This window comes from Bufo gargarizans, chromosome 4 (genome assembly GCF_014858855.1).
Source record: "Bufo gargarizans isolate SCDJY-AF-19 chromosome 4, ASM1485885v1, whole genome shotgun sequence".
Classification (NCBI taxonomy): domain Eukaryota; kingdom Metazoa; phylum Chordata; class Amphibia; order Anura; family Bufonidae; genus Bufo; species Bufo gargarizans.
This window is the reverse complement of record NC_058083.1, coordinates 46,529,790-46,551,215: the sequence shown is the minus strand read 5'-3', so window position 1 is coordinate 46,551,215 and position 21,426 is coordinate 46,529,790. Positions and strand designations below refer to the sequence as shown.

At 48.1% G+C, this 21,426-nt stretch overlaps 1 protein-coding gene across 1 annotated transcript in view; it reads left to right on the top strand.

Annotated features, from left to right (window-relative positions):
- The window catches only part of ADCY3 (adenylate cyclase 3), a 173,437-nt gene that overhangs the window by 115,618 nt on the left and 36,393 nt on the right, over nucleotides 1-21,426 (top strand). The window contains exons 3-10 of the mRNA XM_044290938.1: nucleotides 7,892-8,022; nucleotides 8,289-8,400; nucleotides 8,598-8,725; nucleotides 13,394-13,552; nucleotides 13,678-13,843; nucleotides 14,145-14,264; nucleotides 17,528-17,670; nucleotides 18,311-18,474. Of these exons, the coding sequence (XP_044146873.1) occupies nucleotides 7,892-8,022; nucleotides 8,289-8,400; nucleotides 8,598-8,725; nucleotides 13,394-13,552; nucleotides 13,678-13,843; nucleotides 14,145-14,264; nucleotides 17,528-17,670; nucleotides 18,311-18,474 (1,123 nt within the window). The remainder of the gene's footprint in view (nucleotides 1-7,891; nucleotides 8,023-8,288; nucleotides 8,401-8,597; nucleotides 8,726-13,393; nucleotides 13,553-13,677; nucleotides 13,844-14,144; nucleotides 14,265-17,527; nucleotides 17,671-18,310; nucleotides 18,475-21,426) is intronic.

Below are 21,426 nucleotides of genomic sequence, written 5' to 3'. Positions count from 1 at the left end.
TGATCATGTCATGTGTAAAGGCCTGTTTCTGGCGGCTTCTGGTTACAGAAGACATTTGGGTTTCTTTGTCCACCTCCTTCTCTCTGCATGACGATTATGACTTTGTCCATATACAGGCTGCTCCGGCAGCTGGGCCCGAGTACTGAGCAGCTGGCACTCTGCCGGATTTGGCCACAGATATCTTGTTTTTTATTTTAAGCTGCAATTTTATCTTGTCCTACTTAGTATTCATCCTGAAAAATCTGATATTAACTTGTTAGCAGCTGCTGCGAAGGCTCGGAGGCAATGGATTTACAGAGGAGAAGAAAAGGATGTAGAGTAAGATTCCTTCACTCCGACAACTTATAGTTCATGATTTTTGTCAGTTATGACCCAAAGACAGAAGATATCGTGACCTCTCCAATTAAAAGCAAGGTCACATACACGAAAATAAGTAACAATTGACAACTTACACCGTCGAGTCTCATTATTCTGACCACTTTCTACTTTCGGCGGTGTAGAGCTCATGAAGGATGTCCCGTGTGCTCAGCTGGCTCGGTGGGTATATAAGGTGTGCTCAGCTGGCTCGGTGGGTATATAAGGTGTGCTCAGCTGGCTTGCTGGGTATATAAGGTGTGCTGAGCTGGCTCGGTGGGTATATAAGGAGTTCTGAGCTGGCTCGGTAGGTATTTAAGGTGTGCTGAGCTGGCTCGTAGGTATATAAGGGGTGCTGAGCTGGCTCGGTGGGTATATAAGGTGTGCTGAGCTGGCTCGGTGGGTATATAAGGAGTTCTGAGCTGGCTCGGTAGGTATTTAAGGTGTGCTGAGCTGGCTCGTAGGTATATAAGGGGTGCTGAGCTGGCTCGGTGGGTATATAAGGTGTGCTGAGCTGGCTCGGTAGGTATATAAGGTGTGCTGAGCTGGCTCGGTGGGTATATAAGGTGTGCTGAGCTGGCTCGGTGGGTATATAAGGTGTGCTGAGCTGGCTCGGTGGGTATATAAGGTGTGTGATGGGCTGTCTGCACACATATCCCTCGTTGGTGTCATCGGTAAAAGAGGTGATTTATCAGAGTTGATGAAGGGATGATTATTGGCTTTCGGGCCCCGGGTGGCGGTATTTCTGACACTGCGCAGTGTGAACTGTTGTCTGTGGTGATAGTGTACGGTGAGCGGACAAATGGCAGCATTGTGAATAAGAGACGTGGAAACTGCGGAGCACCACGTGCCACTGATGAGAGAGGTGAATGTCGGCTGTGAAGGTATGTGAGGGCGGACGACACCCTACAGAGGAGCAGATCACAAAATGAGCCAGGGGCTACCAGACGTGTGTCTAACACAACAGGTCCTGCATATGGGGCTCCGGAGCAGACGGACGGTCACTGCTACTCTGATAATGAAGTTTCATCAGCAAAAGAGGCTTCAATTTTCACAGCAGTATCAGAATTGGACCTCGGCCGATTGGTAAAAGGTTGTCTTCTCAGATAAGTCAGCATGGCTCCAGATACCTGTGACAACCTACGTGGACCTTACTGAGTCACTCCCAGCCTGTCTAGCTGCTGTCCGGGCTGCACGCGGCGGTTATTCTGGATATAAGCTGCTGGTCAAAATAATGGGACTCGACTGTACATACGTCATGGTCAGGTGCAAGTTCAGACACCACGACATTTAACGCTGCAACATTTTTGTCGTGGTGATCTTGCAGGTGTGGATTGCAAATAACTCCAATCATGGCAGTTAACCCCTTCAGTGCTGCAGTCACAACACTGTACACTATAGGGATGCCCAGCCTGTAAGGCGTCATCTGGACTACTTCACCAGCATAGCAGCTTGTTGGCTGTCTTTTGCTGCCCAGGCAGTAAGAAGCTCAGATAATAAGACATAGGCAGTAACAGTGTGTCTCCCTCTCTGCTGCTCCTTCCTATTGGGTGCAGAGGAGGAGAAGCGGCCTTCCTTCCTATAATGCACTCACCCCTAAGCAGTAGTGGGCAGGTCGGGTTTTGGACTGAGTTTAGATGCTGCACAGCTTAGAGGGAACACTGGTCAAAGCTCCACTTTGGCTTATAAGTGGGGGTCCCAAGTAGGCATATGGACAAGACATATGGGCAACCTGCTTGATAATGTTATGTCCATGCAGCATGACCTTACATGACCAAAGAGGCCAATCATGGCTCTCTGTACACAGCCCATAGGCAGGGTCTAATAGGCAGTTTATTATTCTTTCAGTAGGTGTGTCAGAAGTTAAAGAAATGTAACAAAAAAATTTAGATTTAAAAAAAAAAAAGAGAAAAAAAGCTCTGTCCTTGCAACCATTGTGTATCCATTATACTATCCCCACACAGTCTTTGCTTGCAAAACACAGTACTGATTGCAGGTGGCAGGCTGGCTGGTCTTAGTAATGGGCCTGTTGCTATACAGGTCTTGGCCTCTCTCAGAAAACAGAATTTGGATGGCTTCAGTTAACCCGTAGCTCCAGCCTCAACCTCTTTGTGGTGCTCAGCTATGTCTTTGCCCGAACTAGGCCCTGAGGTTGTGCATCTTTATGGCCAGTGCCACTTACCTCCACTTCTAGCTAACTGCAAAGAAGAATATGTAACGGCTTAAGCAACAAATTTACATTGGATTTCAGTTCTGCTACATTGAAATAGTAGGCTAGTTTTTCAAAACAATCCAAAAATTAAGAAGTGAAATAGCGAGATTCATTTTGTGTTTTGAGGATATTCATTTCTCGGTGGATTTGTTATGTTTTCTTGAAATTTATGTGAATGGGAATTAGACCTAATTAAATACCTTAATAATGTCTTGAAGTGATGGGCTGGATTTTTGCCAATTTTAAGTTTATTTAACTGAAATGTTACCTCTGGATTTCATAGACAGTGGTGGATAGTGATATATATGTTTCCTGCTGGATAGTGATATATATGTTTCCTGCTGGATAGTGATATATATGTTTCCTGCTGGATAGTGATATATATGTTTCCTGCTGGATAGTGATATATATGTTTCCTGCTGGATAGTGATATATATGTTTCCTGCTGGATAGTGATATATATGTTTCCTGCTGGATAGTAATATATATGTTTCCTGCTGGATAGTGATATATATGTTTCCTGCTGGATAGTGATATATATGTTTCCTGCTGGATAGTGATATATATGTTTCCTGCTGGATAGTGATATATATGTTTCCTGCTGGATAGTGATATATATGTTTCCTGCTGGATAGTGATATATATGTTTCCTGCTGGATAGTGATATATATGTTTCCTGCTGGATAGTGATATATATGTTTCCTGCTGGATAGTGATATATATGTTTCATGAGACCTGGTGGGTAGTGGAATGTACATCCTATAAACCCTGACGGACAATGGTAAGCACATTTCATGAGCCCTGCTGGGCAGTGGTGTGTATATTTTATGTGTCGTGGAATGTACAGTTTATGAACTTTGTTGATTAGTGGTATATACATTTCATGAGCATTGGTGAACTGTGGTATGTACCTGCCCTGCACAAGCCCTGGTGGGCGATGGAATAAAAATTTATTTAGCCCTAAAGGGCAGCGATATATACATTCCATGAGCCCTGGTCAGCAGTGGTATATACGTTGCATAATCCCCGGGTCAGTGGTATATACAGTTGTGTTCAAAATAATAGCAGTGTGTTTAAAAAAAGTGAATAAAGCTCAAAATCCTTCTAATAGCTTCTATTTCCATACACACAAATGCATTGGGAACACTACACATTCTATTCCAAAATCAAAATATGAAGAAAAATATATCAAATTTGTGTTGTTCCTCTAAAAAAAACTTTGCATTCACTATATAAACTGAAAAATGTTTGAAGATTTTGCTTTCCTTTGAATCCCTTCACTAATATTTGGTTGTATAACCGCTGTCTCTGAGAACTGCTGGACGTCTGTGTTGCTCGGAGTCACCACCTTCTGCCCCCTGTGACCAGGTATTCCAGCCCAGGAGGATTGGACCACATTCCACAGTTCTTCTCTATTTCTTGGTTTTGCCTCAGAAACTGCATTTTTGATGTCATCCCACAAGTTTTCTATTGGATTAAGATCCGGGGATTGGGCCGGCCGCTCCATAACGTCAATCTTGTTGGTCTGGAACCAAGATGTTGCCCGTTTACTGGTGTGTTTGGGGTCGTTGTCTTGTTGGAACACCCATTTCAAGGCCATTTCCTCTTCAGCATAAGGCAGCATGACCTCTTCAAGTATTCTGATGGATTCACACTGATCCATGATCCCTGGTCTGCGATAAATAGGCCCAGCAACGTAGTATGAGAAACATCTCCATATCATGATGCTCGCCCACCATGCTTCACTGTCTTCACAGTGCACTGTGGCTGGAATTCAGTGTTTGGGGGTCGTCTGACCAGTGGCGGATCCAGAGCCTGGTCTCAGGAGGGGCACTTCCTCAGGCAATAGGAGATTATGGGGCCCCTGTGTCCCCGCCCACCCTCAAGCCACACCCACACACAGCCCCACCCATATATCGCGCCCATACCTCTTACATCCAGTGACGTCTCCTCTGATGTAGACGTTCTCTTTCTTCATCTTCTCCATTCAGACCAGACCGCCATGATGATTTCTTTCAGCCATCTCTCATCTCTGCAGAGTTTGACAGACAGACATCTTAGTTTCCTACTTTTCCTCCCACCTTTTCAACATCCCATCATGCACCCCCAATACTGAGACGCTGTGCCCCCCAAAACTATACTGTAGAAACAGATAAACCCCATGAAAATACTAGTTACACACAGATAGCGCCCCCTTCAATAATTATTGGAACACAATGCTCTAAAAAATAACTGCACCCAGCAAATAGTGCCCCTGACACTAATAGTGTAACCATAATGTCCCCCAAAAATAACTGTGCTAAGCTGATACTGTGCCAGGGCGCCCCCACAGTAATAGTGCTCCCCAAAATCCCAACAATAGTAATAATTCTGTGCCAGAGTGCACTTAGTAGTAATAGTGCTCCTACAGTGCCCCCAACAGTAATTGTGACCCAGAAGTAATAATGCTCCCATAGTCCCCCAGATGTATATTATAATGTGCGCCAGTACAAAAAATGCCCTGTTGTGTGGCAGTAAAAAAAAACAAAAAAAAACCCCTCTTAGTGCCCCCAGTAGAGTCAATGTCTCCAAAATGCCCTCATGTGATCAAATGACCCGCAATGTGTGCCACTACAAAAAACACTTAGTGCCCCCAGTTGAGCTAAGGTGCCCATAGTGCCCCAATAATTTGTGCCAGTATAAAATACTCCTATATAGTGCCCTCATAGTGCTCCTCCCCATCCTATATAGTGCCCACAGAAGATGCCCCCAAAGTGCTCCTCCCTGTCCTATATAGTGCCCCTAGAAGATGCCCCCATAGTGCTCCTCTCACCCTTCATAATGTGGCAGTATAAAATGCCCCTATAGACTGCCCCATATAGATGACCCCATAATGCTCCCTTCCCCATAGTGGCACCAAAATAGGTGCCAGTAATAAATGCCCCTGTATCATGCCCCCCCCCCCCCTTCTCCATAGTGCTCCCCCCATAATGTGCCAGTATATAGGGCCCCCATAGTGCTCCTTCCCCCCCTTCTCCATAGTGCCCCCCCATAATGTGCCAGTATATAGGGCCCCCATAGTGCTCCTTCCCCCCCTTCTCCATAGTGCCCCCCCCATAATGTGCCAGTATATAGGGCCCCCATAGTGCTCCTTCCCCCCCTTCTCCATAGTGCTCCCCCATAATGTGCCAGTATATAGGGCCCCCATAGTGCTCCTTCCCCCCCTTCTCCATAGTGCCCCCCCATAATGTGCCAGTATATAGGGCCCCACCCCCCTTCTTGCCATACTGTACTAAAAATAATGAAAACAATAATCACTTATACTTACCTCCATGACACTGCGATGCGATGCAGGCCTCTTCCGGTGCCCTATGTGTCCCGCTCTGTACGGCTCAGGCGGCGCGTTGACGTCTGCACCGGCTTCTGATAGGCTGCAGGCCTAGTGCCTGTAGCCTATCAGAGGAACGGGCAAGGGAGACGCCTCTCCCCTGCCCCGCACCGTTCATCAGATGAATATAGAGATGAGTGCTTCCACAATGGAAGCGCTCATCTCTCCCTGCCGCTGCCACCGCTGCCGGAATGGTCAGTCCGCCCCTGGCTCCCACTATATTCTCGGGGTTGCCCCCCCTGGATCTGCCAATGCGTCTGACAAACTGTCTCCGGCCTCCAGACCCAAAAAGAACAATCTTACTTTCATCAGTCCACAGAATGTGTCTTTAGGCCGTCAATGTGCTCTTTGGCAGATTGTAACCTCTTCAGCACAGTGGGACTTTGCGGGGGCTTCTTGCAGATAGCTTGGCTTCACATAGGCCTCTTCTATGTGTACCAGTACTCACAGGTATCTTTAGACCTTCTTTGATCTTCCTAGAGCCCTTGCCAGTTTGGCTATTCTTCTATCCATTTGAATGGTAGTTTTTCGCTTTCTTCCACGTCTTTCAGGTTTTAGTTGCCATTTTAAAGCATTTGTGTTCATTTTAGCTGAGCAGCCTATCATTTTCTGCACTTCTTTATCTGTTTTCCCTTATCCAATCAACTTTTTAATCAAGGTACGCTGTTCTTCTGAACAATGCCTGGAACGACCCATTTTACTCAGAATTTCAGAGAGAAATGCACTGTAACCAGCATGTACAACATTTGCTGCCTTCCTTCCTTAAATAAGAGCAATAATTGCCACCTGTTTTTCAAAGAATGAATGACCTCACTAATTGAACTCCACACTGCTATTATTTTGAACATGCCCCTTTCAATTAGTGATTCAATTACACAGAACCAGCAGCATGCATGTCATGACTGTTGGGTCTGTTAGATTTCTATTACTCTACCACACCTGCTAGTAAATTATTTGCTATATAGAAATATTTCTACCAAAAACAGTGATTGATCAGGTTAGTGATGTCTGACTGCTATTATTTTGAACACAACTGTACATTTCACAAACCTTAGTGGTCAGTGTTATATGCATTTCATGAGCCCTGGTGGGCAGTGGTATGTACATTTCATGAGCCCTGGTGGGCAGTGGTATGTACATTTCATGAGCCCTGGTGGGCAGTGGTATGTACATTTCCTGAGCCCTGGTGGACAGTGGTATGCACATTTCATAAGCCCTAGTCGGCAGTGTTATATACATTTCATGAGCCCTGGTGGGCAGTGGTATGTACATTTCATGAGCCCTGGTGGGCAGTGGTATGTACATTTCATGAGCCCTGGTGGACAGTGTTATATACATTTCATGAGCCCTGGTGGGCAGTGGTATGTACATTTTATGAGCCCTGGTGGGCAGTGGTATGTACATTTCCTGAGCCCTAGTGGGCAGTGGTATGCACATTTCATAAGCCCTAGTGGGCAGTGGTATGCACATTTCATAAGCCCTAGTCGGCAGTGGTATGTACATTTCATGAGCCCTGGTGGGCAGTGTTATATACATTTCACGAGCCCTAGTGGGCAGTGGTATGTACATTTCATGAGCCCTGGTGGGCAGTGGGGTAGGCAGAATCTGAGCCCTTTTGGACAGTTGAATAAAAGTGTCCATTTTATGGTAAAGCAAAATCTCTAGTAGACAATCTTATATTCATTGTCTTATCCATGGTAGATATGGGCAACGCCAATCCCTGGTAAACAGTGGTCATACCATGGAAACCAAAGTAACCCCGAAGTGTCCATGTCCTGCACTAGTTGCTGCTGGTGGACACAGAGTTGTGCTTTCAGCCTCCTCTGCTGTCGGCCTCCACCCCAATTCTTAGCGTGTTTTTGATTATTTCAATTTAGCCGGCGCCCTATGTGCTCGAGTTTCCTAGAAGACAAGGACAATGTCTCGTTCTCATCTCGGCTCTTGTGTATTTTGTGCAGGAACGTCTCCTCCTCTCCATTCTGCCCAAACACATTGCAGACGAGATGCTCAACGACATGAAGAAAGACCAAAAACAGAAAGAGCTGCAGCAGTTCAACACCATGTACATGTACCGTCACGAGAACGTCAGGTATGCGGGGCCCCTTTATATCTTGTAACAAGGTGCTTTATTGTAAAACTGTTGCCTGGTATCGCAGCTCAGCTCTATGCAGTAAGGCTGAGATGCAGTACCACACACAACCTGTGCACAGGGGCGGCGCCGTTTTTGCCATTTTTTTCGAATTAGGGCAAAAACGGACTACTCCTTGGGGTAAATGCTGACTACTCATGTACAATGTATCCGCGCAGTAGGATGTTCTACAGATATTGACCCTGATGGTCTCTGTCTCTTGACAGCATACTCTTCGCTGATATTGTGGGCTTCACACAGCTGTCCTCGTACTGCAGCGCCCAGGAGCTGGTAAAGCTGCTAAATGAACTTTTTGCCCGCTTCGACAAGCTTGCAGCGGTGAGTATATATAGGTTTATGTAGAGATGTAGCAGAGTCGAGGTTGTAACAGGTTTGGAGGGTGACTTGTGGCAGTGCTTTTCATGGACACCATTGATTTTATGATTAAGGTGTGTCTATGTAGTGTTATCGATGCTGCCACATGACTGTCGACATTTTAAACAGTGTCTTACTATATGTGCCTTTTGGTTTCCTAGAAATACCACCAGCTGAGGATTAAGATTTTGGGTGACTGTTATTACTGTATCTGCGGCCTCCCGGACTATAGAGATGATCATGCTTACTGCTCCATCATGATGGGTCTGGCCATGGTTGATGCCATATCGTAAGTATCGTGTTTGCAGGTTCGGCTACATACGATACAATTGGAAAGTCTTCAGACCCTTTCACTTTCTCCACATTTTGATCTCCATCTCCTTGTTTCATAGTTTTACCCTTCATTCTGCCCTCAATACTCCACAATGAGGTGGTGAGAACAGAACCTTAGAAACTTTGTTAATTTATTAAAAGGAAAAAACAATAATTTCTCCTGGACATAAGTATTCACACCCTTTGCTACGACACTTGACATTTAGCTCTGGGGCCTCCCATTTCTCTTGATCATCTCAGATGTTCTACACCTTGATTGGAGTAACCTGTGGTAATTCGGGTGATTGGACATGATTTTGGAAGACACAGCCTGTGTCTCACAGCTGACAATCTATATCAGAGGAAAACCAAACCATGATGAGGAAAGAACTGCCCGTAGAGCCCAGAGACAGGATTGAGTGCAGGCACAGATTTGCGTCAACATATGCAATGTCACCATAAAGTGGCCTGGGAGAACCATGGCTCCGATGTGGTGGTCCAGCCTGCCGCAGCAACCTCTACATCACCCAGTGGCACGCCGCACCCGATTTCAGGCAGTCAAGGCTCCACCACCTCAGACGAAGAGAGCTGTCTGTCCTTCCCATCATCTGCTGGTCATGATGCTCCTCCACCGACTCCTCGTCATTCATTCCGTCAGCAAAGCCAAAGTGCACAGCTGCGCCGACGTGTGGAGCTGTAATTACGGTCAGGGACAATACATGTCCTTTACAGCCCACTGGGTGAATGGGGTTCCTGCACAGCCACACCAGCAACTTGGCCAGGTGACGCCGCTTCTGCCTCCATGTTCTCACGCCATTGGTCCTGCGACAATGTCCGCCTCTGCCTCCTCATCCTCCACTGTGTCCTCAGCCTCCACTGCATGGACAATTCAGTGCCCCTCCAGCATACCACATATGCATTGCATGGCGATGTCACGCTGTTCTTTACCTCGTTTGCCTGGGGGCGAACGGAGTCACACAGGGGAGGAACTGCTCCGTGTCCTACATCAAGAAATTGAATCATGGTATTCTCCGTGACGACTCAAAATCTGAACCATGGTGACCGCCAACGGGAAGAACATGGCGTCGGTGCTGCGTCAAGGGCTGAGCCATGCGCCCAGCATTGCACACGTGTTCAATCTGGTTGTCAAGTGGTTCCTGAAGTCTTCCACCCATCTGCAAGACATCCTAAAAATGGCCAGGAAACTTTGCATGCACTTCAGCCACTCGTACAGCGCAAAGCATACCCTCCTTGAGCTGCAGCAGCAGAATGGCATCCACCAACATAGGCTGATATGCGAGGTTTCCACCCGTTGGAATTCCACCCTCCATATGTTGGACCAACTATACGAACAAAGAAAGGCCATTAACGATTTCTTGATGATCCAAGCGGACAGGAGTACTCCTCTGTGTAACGTCAATGTCAGCCAGTGGCAGCTCATGTGTGACACCTGCCATTTGCTCAGGCACTTTGAGGAGGCCATGTTATTTGTCAGTCGCCAGGACTACGGGATGAACAACGTCATTTCACTGCTTCATGTCCTGGAACAGATGCTGGTAAATCTGGCTGGTCAGGGGACTGGAGATGTGGCGCCTAGATCTCACGGCCTCATGAGCCTTGTGGGGGCTGAACTGGAGCAGGAGGAGGACATTGGAGCACAATGTGTAGCGAAATGGGTGTTTTTTCTACACAGGTGACAGGAGAGGAGGAGCAGGAGCAGCCAGAGGAGCTACAGGGCGATGAGGAAGACGAGGCAGAGGACCCAGACACACTGTGTTTGGTGTTTGTACGGCGGGGGCTATAGTTACCCCAGGAAGAACTCGCCTGTCCACACAAAATGTGGAGAGACTGACCTTTGTCAAGATGAATCAGGCGTGGATCAGACAGGATTTCCACTCATCAGACTAGATCATCCATGGTGCCACACCAACACTTTGACAAAAGAGACCGGTTTCTTCTGGCTACCTGCCTCAGCTACTATTCTGATGCTGCCACCCGCCTGATGCCATACATCCGATGCCAAGTGCTCCTTCTTTCACCCACCATCGTTAGCTGGTACTGGTATTGCCACCCACCTCCCCACTCTGTTAGCGGGTCACTCTGTGGTCTCTTGATGCTGCCACCTCCACACTATTTCACCTTGCCACTCTGTGGTCTCCTGATGCTGCTGCCACCTCCACACTATGTCACCTTGCCACTCTGTTGTCTCCTGATGTTGCTGCCACCTCTACACTATGTCATCATGCCACTCTGTGGTCTCCTGATGCTGCTGCCACCTCCACACTATGTCACCTTGCCACTCTGTGGTCTCCTGATGCTGTTGCCACCTCCACACTGTCACCTTGCCACTCTGTGGTCTCCTGATGCTGCTGCCACCTCAACACTATGTCACCTTGCCACTCTGTGGCTTCCTGATGCTGCTTCCACCTCCACACTGTCATTGTGCCACTCTGTGGCCTCCTCCTGATGCTGCTGCCGCCACCTCCACACTGTCATTGTGCCACTCTGTGGCTTCCTGATGCTGCTGCCATCTCCACACTGGTAATGTGCCACCCTGTGGCCTCCTCCTGGTGTTGCTGCTGCTGCCACCTCCACACTCTGTCATTGTGCCACTCTGTGGCCTCCTGATGCTGCCGCCACCTCCACACTGTCATTGTGCCACCCTGTGGCCTCCCCCTGATGCTGCTGCTGCCGCCACCACTTCTACACTGTCATTGTGCCACTCTGTGGCCTCCTCCTGATGCTGCTGCCACCTCCAGACTCTGTCATTGGACCACTCTGTGGTCTCCTCATGCTGCTCACCACTATGTCATAGGGCCACTCTGTGGACTTCTTATGCTGTTCCCACCCTCCCCACTTCATGACTTGGCCACTATTTTGCCTTTCGGCCTGGCTGACATTATCATTTATTTCACCCTTCTTCTGATCTGTCAGAAGGAAGGAAAAATGAAACGCACAACGCATCCTGTCTGTGTAGCAGCTGTAAGGCCTGTATGGTCCCATCAGAATTGGCTTGTGATTTGGTAGCCAAAAGCAGGATTGGGTACAGAACACAAAAGACATGCAAATATTCAATTGGATCCACTCCTGTTTTTTTTGGGCTTTAGCAATATTGATGGATTACTGAACAAATGCTGACCGAGTGAAGGCGGATGCTCCACAGACAGGATCCGTTTTTTGGGGGTTATTTTTCTGACAGATCAGAGGAAGGGCAAAATAATCAGTGACGTCACAAACACAAACTCACTGCTGACCCCCTCTCCACTCTGTCGGGGGGGGGGGGGGGGGGGCTCTACTTGTATAAGCGTTTAATAGAACTGGTTCTGTAGACATCTATGTGGAATCAGCTGACGACGGTGTAAAAGGAGTGCGCTTCTTCTTGTTGATAACATTGACCTGTAAGGCTGAGTTCATACTTAGTTATTTGGTCAGTTTTGGCCCCGTGCCTGCCCAAATAAGTGAAGTGTGCAGTTATTCTAAGAGCGACGCCTGTCATCTGCATGTCATACGGACTCACAGTATTATTTCACTACCACAGCAGACTCCCTATGTGTGTTACTGCAAGGCACAGTGTTCTACACCACTATAAAGGCTCTCTGCAGCCAGGAAATAGCCGTTTTTTTTACGTGATTCGCCACAAATAAATTCGGATCAAACAAAAAAAAAAATTTAATTCGGCGGACTGGCCGAATCAATTTTTTTTTACATTTTCTCATCTCTAGTCACTATGGCTGAGCTTCAAAGATCCTGTGTGCAGATGGTAGAAACTTCCAGAAGATCGACCATCACTGCAGCACTCCACCAGAAAGAAGCCTCTCCTCAGTAAAAGCCGCCTAGTTTTTGCAACAAAAAAAAAAAGTCACCTAAAGGACTCTCAGACTGTGAGAAACAAGATTCTCTGGTCTGATGAAACCAAGATTGAACTTTTTGGCCTCAATTCTAAGCATCATGTCTGGAGGAACCAGGCCATGCTCATTAGCTGCCCAATACCATCCCTACAGTGAGGCATGGTGGTGGCAGCATCATACTGGGAGGACAGAGACACTGGTCAGGGTTGAGAGAAAGCTGAATGGAGGAAAGTTCAGAGATATTCTTAATGAGAACCTGATCCAGAGCGCCCTAAACCTCAGACTGGGCTGAAGGTTCACCTTCCAACAAGACAATGGCCCACAGCCAAGACAACACAGGAGCGGCTGAGGGACAACTCTGTGAATGTCCTTGAGTGGCCCAGCAAGAGCACTGAACCCAATGGAACATATCTTGAGAGACCTGAACATGGCTGTCCACCGACGGCCCCCATCCAACCTGACAGAGCTTGAGAGGATCTGCAGAGAAGAACGGCAGAAAATACCCAGATCCAGGTGAGGAAACCTTGTGGCATCATCTCTAAGAAGACTGGAGGCTGCAATCACTGCCAAAGGGGCATCAACTAAAAGTCCTGAGTAAAGGATGTGAATATTTATGTCCTGAGTAAAGGGTATGAACACTTATGTCTATGCAAGATTTTAGTTTTTCCTTTTTAATAAATGATCAAAGATTTGTAACATTCTGTCCTCACTTTCTCGTTATGGGGGAACTGATAGAACAAGACCAATGCGCTGGATGGATGTATGGATGGATCACTCCTTTTTTTTCACTTGTGTAGATACGTGCGAGAGAAAACAAAAACGGACGTAGACATGCGTGTGGGCGTTCATACAGGGACCGTCATTGGAGGAGTCCTGGGACAGAAACGGTGGCAATATGATGTGTGGTCCACCGACGTCACCCTGGCTAACAAGATGGAGGCTGGAGGAATCCCTGGGTAAGTTGCCCTAAAGCTGAGGGTGATTTTTTTTAACTCCTAAAATGCCTGGTTTGGTATCTCTTTCCAAAGAATAGATCAAATCTCAAAACCTGTAACCTCTATTGACCTCTCCCTGACCACAGCCGGGTGCACATCTCCCAGAGCACATACGACTGCCTGAAGGGGGAGTTTGATGTGGAGCCTGGAGAAGGGGGCACACGGTGCGACTACCTGCGAGAGAAGGGCATCGTCACTTACCTGGTGGTCTTCCCTAAGCAGCCAGTAAATAAGAATGGGATAAATGGAGTGGTAAGTCTCGCTGCTGTCTCTGTACTGCCCCCGAGGCTCCTTTCTGGGACTGTTAAGGCCTGACGATGGGCCATAGGGTTGGAAAATTTAGGAAATATTGACTGATCACGTATATTTTTGCTGCATCTAGCGCCATCTTTAGGACAGAAATTGAACACATAACCCCCCTAGTGGTCATGATGATGGTCGGGTTTCTATAGGTATAAGTAGGCGTGGTTAACTATACTGGGTGTGGCTTACTGCGGGTGGGGCTTAGCATGCCAATTGGTGACATTGCTCTTTGGATTCTCGTTCTGTTCAGAAGCTGTCGCTGACGTCATCACACGGAAACTCGCCGCAGCTGATCAACACCAAGGAGTGCAACGGCAGCATCCACACCACCTGCACCACCCCGGACGAGAACGAGGAGCTGGACACCAGAGTGAGTCCCCATGTCGTTTCAGGACCTTTTACAAGGGTTTCAGTAGGATAGGCCATAAATGTCTGGTCTGATGGTGGTCCGACTGCTGCATGCGCGGTGCGCTCTCTAGTCAACGCTATTTAACTTTCGAAAATAGCCGAGTACATTCGCTTGGCTATTTTTGGAACTCCCGTAGCAGTAAATGGAGAGCACCTGCGCATGCGCAGTGTGCTCTCCTCTATTTTGGGAGCCCCGTTCTGGAGGTAGGAGCAGATCCCAGAGGTGGGATCTGCACCTATTTGATTTTGATGACATATCCTAGCGATACGCCATCAAAGGCTGAGATGGGACGATCCCTTTAAGTATACACCTCTCAGCCATAACATTAAAAACAATATTTTATATATCCCCTTGTGCTCCATCAAGGCATGGACTCCATAAGACCTCTGAGGAGTCCTGTGGTATCTGGCCGCACATCCGGTAAGCTGCTCAGTGCGGCCTCCATGGATCCCACAGATAACGATGGATTGAGACCTTTGAATTTGGAGACAAGTCCTTACCTTCATCTCTTTGTCATGTTCCTCATCCCTGGACAGTATTAGCAGCCTGGCCGGGGCAATATCCTGCTAATAGAGGGCACTGCTATTAGGGGGCGCCACTCCCGGGAAGAGGGGTACTTGTCTGTACAATGGTTAGGAAGGATTCCAATTGCCCAGGCTTCCACCTTACCTAGTGCATTTTGGTGCCATCTGTTCCCCAGGTAAGGGACGCAGAACCATACACATCTGCTCCCTGCGGCTTCGGTCCTATGCCCTGCCTCTGTTCTGCAATCTTCCGGTCTTCGGCTTGTTTACCTCCGGTCAGGCTGCAGAGGGGGGTCATGCGTGCCGGAGCAGTCAGTGGTGAAGCGTCCTCAAGTGGTTAGTCACCACCGCTTGGGGAAACACCACCATCCGCAAGCACTTTTAAGAACGAACTTGTTGATCCTGCAGGTGCATGGAGACTGTGCAGCTGCAGGAGCGGGGAGCCGCTGTCACTGATAGGTGGACTGGCCATAGAGAAGGCAGATAGTGTTTTATTCCATGTCTTCCCCATTTCTGTATACACGGCGCTCATGCCATTCAGAAAGCGGACACAATATTTCTGATTGCCGTCTCAGTGATCAAGTGGTATCGAGGAAGTGCAGGAGCTGCTGGCTCCTAGCAAACCCAGATCAGCTCTGGATGAGGCTCCACCAGAGGCTGTAATGTATCAGCCAATCACAGGGTAAATCACCAATAGAAAAATAATGTCACATTAAAATAACCCACAGAGGTTTATGACCTTACATGAGCACAAATGGGGTCATTTATTAAGATCTGAGTTTTTGAGGCGCCTAAATTATGTAGAGGCGTCGGCCTATATATAACTTAGGCGCTGGCTGTGCAACTTGCTTAAAGGGAACCTGTCACCGGGATTTTGTGCATAGAGCTGAGGACATGGGTTGCTAGATGGCCGCTAGCACATCCGCAATACCCAGTCCCCATAGCTCTGTGTGCGTTTATTGTGTAAAAAAAACTATTTGATACATATGCAAATTAACATAAAAGAGTCATTTCTTACTTGTGTGACCAGAGAAGAGTCATATTTTCAAGCTCTGACTCATCTCAGGTTAAATTGCATATGTATCAAATAGTTGTTTTTACACAATAAAAGCACACAGAGCTATGGGGACTGGATATTGTGGATGTGCTAGCGGCCATCTAGCAACCCATGTCCTCAGCTCTATACCCAAAATCCCGGTGACAGGTTCCCTTTAAGTCTATGACGGCTCCCTTGCTGGAGTAGACTTCATTTTCTGCGGCAAAAACAGACATAGAAAATGATAAATGAGAAGAACCGGCCCCCTTCCCCTTTGCGACCGAATCTGCTGCAAAAGTGCAAAAAATTGCGTACTTCTCGTCATAAATGACCCCCAAAGTATTTAGTAAACATACTTTTTTCCCTCCCATTTTTGCAGGTATAAAAAAAAATTAAAGCAAAATAATAAATAACATAAAATAAAAAATTACATAAAAAGAAATCCCCATGTATCACAGAAAAAAATAGACTTAGGGTATTTTCACACTTGCGGCAGAGGATTCCGGCAGCCAGTTCCGTCGCCGTAACTGCCCGCCGGATCCGACAAGCCGGACGCAAACTGATGGCATTTATCAGACGGATCTGGATGCGGATCCGTCAGACAAATGCATTGAAATACCGGATCCGTCTCTCCAGAAAAACGGATCCGGTATTCATATTTTTTTGCATTTTTAAAGGTGTATGCATGCGCAGACCGAAAAGCCGGATCCGTTTTGCACTAATACGGCACTAATACATTTCAATGTAAATTAATGCCGGCATTCCGGCAAGTGTTCAGTATTTTTGGCCGGAGATAAAACTGCAGCATGCTGCGGTATTTTCTCCGCCCAAAAAACGTAAGAGGGACTGAACTGATGCATCCTGAACGGATCGCTCTCCATTCAGAATGCATTAGGATAAAACTGATCATTTTTTTCCGGTATTGAGCCCCTAGGACGGAACCCAATACCGGAAAAGAAAAACGCTAGTGTGAAAGTACCCTAAAAAATTATTTAAATGACCGAATCAAGAAAAAAGGTTTTGGCTTACTAAAAAAAAAACTCTGATCGTGAAGAGTAAGGAGGGAATGGCCTGGTCTTGAGCTGGTTAGGAGAAGGGCATCTGTAATATATACAGAACACGACAGTATATCGCAATATGGCTGACCGCGTGAGTTCCCTGGAAATCACATCCCCCGTGTTTGCCTGCTTTATGTCACACAGTCCCTTTTGGTGTGGCGCCCTCTAGTGGATCCTCTTATGACTGCAGTTGTTCTAGATCCAGGGCAGGGAGTCATAATCCCTATCGTCCAGCAGATAATGGCAGATTAAAGGAATTTTACCAGGTTTTCTCATGATCTGCACAATGTAACGAGCGCGGGATAAGGTCTCATACTCACCGCTGCCTTATTTTGGTCCCTCGAGATGAAATATACTTCTAATTTCTTAAATTTTTTGGGGAGAAGAGGGGTGTTTTCAATGTATCTGGCCTCAATCTGCTTCTGAGAGAGGATACTGGCAACCATAGGTTTCCTCCCCATTGTCGAGATCTCTGCTTACTGTTGGTGTATGGAAACATTCCAGCATGCATGTCATTTGTATCCTTAGCTTTACATTTCTAAGATGATGCGGCACTGCAGCTCGTGATGACAATGATTCCATGTTTGCTCCCCTGTCTCATCACAGGTGGTGAACCCATCTTTCCCCAACCCCCGCAGACGCCTCCGCTTGAGAGACTTGGCCGAGAGAGTCATTGACGCTCAGCAGAATGAGCAGGAGCTGAACAAACTGCTGAATGAAGCCTTGCTGGAGAGAGAGACTGTACAAGTGTGAGTCATCTCGCTGCCTCCCCCCCATTCCTCTGCATGCTGGGCCCCTCAACACTTTATAGAGGAAGACCATTTGGGGCCCTTGGAGAGATGGGACCATCTATGGTTGGTCCCGTCCTCTTTGCTACTCTCCAGAGGAGCCTCATTGTTTGCAAAATTGGCCCCTGGGTCATGGGAAATGACATCACGAGGGGCCCTATTTGGCCTCCTTCTTCTACCACTGGTGATGACACCAGTACAGAGCAGAAAATAGGAATGTATGAGATTCACTGGGTTTTTGTGGCCAGCGTCAGTGAGGTGCCACATAAGGGGGTGGGATATTATAAGAGGTAACTATTCGTCGGTCTTATGTACAAATAGCCAACAGGGGACCATCGTTCTTAAATAGCTGAACCTAGGGGCCACCACCCAGATAAGGATGACCCATCTATAATTTCACCCCACACACATACACTTTTGTAGCACCCTCATATATATATTTTTAGCTTTGGTTGGTAGAACCTTCCTAGTCCTACTTAGGGGTTTGCGTTTTTGGAATACACTTTAATTTCCAAGGTTACCCACCTTTCCTACGGTGTTATCAGTTCCTGGGCGGAGCTGTGACAAATCTCAAACCGTGGCCTCTTGTATGTCTCTTCAGCCTGAAAGGGAAGTACACCTACCGCCTGTCCATGAGATTCATCAACCCGGAAATGGAAACCCGCTTCTCCGTGGAGAAGGAGAAGCAAAGTGGTGCGGCTTTCAGCTGTTCCTGTGTTGTCCTCTTCTTCACGGCCGTGGTCCAGATGCTCATAGACCCCATGTAAGTCCACTCACCGGTGTAGAAATGAATATACATGACCTGTCACTAAGCTACATCCTCTTAAAGGGCAGCTCCAGACATACCTCACGTGACCTCAGAAGCTCAGACATCTCAGCTGTGACATCCCCATAACAGTGATCTCCACAGTGTCCCCATAACAGTGACATCCATAGTGTCCCCCATAACAGTGACCTTCACAGTGCACCCATAACAGTGACATCCACAGCGCCCCATAACAGTCACCTCCACAGTGCCTCCCATAACAGTGACCTCCACAGTGCCTCCCATAACAGTGACCTCCACAGTGCCCCCATAACAGCGACATCCATAGTGTCCCCCATAACAGTGACCTTCACAGTGCCCCCATAACAGTCACCTCCACAGTGCCTCCCATAACAGTGACCTCCACAGTGCCTCCCATAACAGTGATCTCCACAGTGCCCCCATAACAGTGACATCCATAGTGTCCCCCATAACAGTGACCTTCACAGTGACCCCATAACAGTGACATCCACAGTGCCTCCCATAACAGTGACCTCCACAGTGCCCCATAACAGTCACCTCCACAGCGCCCCCATAACAGTGACATCTACAGTGCTCCCATAACAGTGACATCCACAGCGCCCCATAACAGTCACCTCCACAGTGCCCCCATAACAGTGACATCCACAGTGCCTCCCATAACAGTGATCTCCACAGTGCCCCCATAACAGTGACATCCACAGTGCCCCCATAACAGTGACATCCATAGTGTCTCCCATAACAGTGACCTTCACAGTGCCCCCATAACAGTGACCTCCACAGTGCCTCCCATAACAGTGACCTTCACAGCGCCCCCAGAACAGTGACCTCCACAGTGCCTCCCATAACAGTGACATCCACAGCGGCCCCATAACAGTGACCTCCAGAGTGCCTCCCATAACAGTGACCTCCAGAGTGCCTCCCATAACAGTGACATCCACAGCGCCCCCATAACAGTGACATCCACAGAAACCCCATAACAGTGACATCCACAGCACCCCCATAACAGTGACATCCACAGTGCCCCCATAACAGTGACCTCCAGAGTGCCTCCCATAACAGATGGACCTCCAGCGTGCCTCACATACAGGTGACATCCACAGCGCCCCCATAACAGTGACATCCACAGAAACCCCATAACAGTGACATCCACAGCGCCCCATAACAGTGACTCCACAGTGCCCCCCATAACAGTGACCTCCAGAGTGCCCTCCCATAACCAGTGACCTCCATCAGTGCCTCCCATAACAGTTGACCTCCACAGTGCCCCCATAACAGTGGACATCCACAGTGCTATCCCATAACATGACCATCCACAGTGCCCCCATAACAGTGACATCCACAGTGCCCCCATAACAGTGACATCCACAGTGCCCCATAACAGTGACATCCACAGTGCCCCCATAACAGTGACATCCACAGTGCCCCCATAACAGTGACATCCACAGTGCCCCCATTAACGTGACAGCCACAGTGTCCCCATAACAGTGACATCCACAGTGCCCCCATAACAGTGACATCCACAGTGCCCCCATAACAGTGACATCCACAGTCCCCATAACAGTGACATCCACAGTGCCCCATAACAGTGACATCCACAGTGCCCCCATAACAGTGACATCCACAGTGCCCCCATAACAGTGACATCCACAGTGCCCCCATAACAGTGACATCCACAGTGCCCCATAACAGTGACATCCACAGCCCCCATAACAGTGACATCCACAGTGCCCCCATAACAGTGACATCCACAGTGCCCCCATAACAGTGACATCCACAGTACCATAACAGTGACATCCACAGTGCCCCCATAACAGTGACATCCACAGTGCCCCCATAACAGTGACATCCACAGTACCATAACAGTGACATCCACAGTGCCCCATAACAGTGACATCCACAGTCCGCCCTAACAGTGACATCCACAGTCCGCCCTAACAGTGACATCCACAGTACCCCCTAACAGTGACATCCACAGTACCCCCTAACAGTGACATCCACAGTACCCCCATAACAGTGACATCCACAGTCCATAACAGTGACATCCACAGTGCCCCATAACAGTGACATCCACAGTGCCCCCATAACAGTGACATCCACAGTGCCCCATAACAGTGACATCACAGTGCCCCATAACAGTGACATCCACAGTCCCCATAACAGTGAATCCACAGTGCCCCCATAACAGTGACATCCACAGTGCCCCCATAACAGTGACATCCACAGTGCCCCATAACAGTGACATCCACAGTGCCCCCATAACAGTGACATCCACAGTGCCCCCATAACAGTGACATCCACAGCCCCCATAACAGTGACATCCACAGTGCCCCATAACAGTGACATCCACAGTGCCCCATAACAGTGACATCCACAGTGCCCCCATAACAGTGACATCCACAGTGCCCCCATAACAGTGACATCCACAGTGCCCCCATAACAGTGACATCCACAGTGCCCCATAACAGTGACATCCACAGTGCCCCATAACAGTGACATCCACAGCCCCCATAACAGTGACATCCACAGTGCCCCCATAACAGTGACATCCACAGTGCCCCATAACAGTGACATCCACAGTGCCCCCATAACAGTGACATCCACAGTGCCCCATAACAGTGACATCCACAGTGCCCCCATAACAGTGACATCCACAGTGCCCCCATAACAGTGACATCCACAGTGCCCCATAACAGTGACCCACAGTGCCCCCATAACAGTGACATCCACAGTGCCCCCATAACAGTGACATCCACAGTGCCCCCATAACAGTGACATCCACAGTGCCCCATAACAGTGACATCCACAGTCCCCCATAACGGTGACATCCACAGTGCCCCATAACAGTGACATCCACAGTGCCATAACAGTGACATCCACAGTGCCCCCATAACAGTGACATCCACAGTGCCCCCATAACGTGACATCCCCAC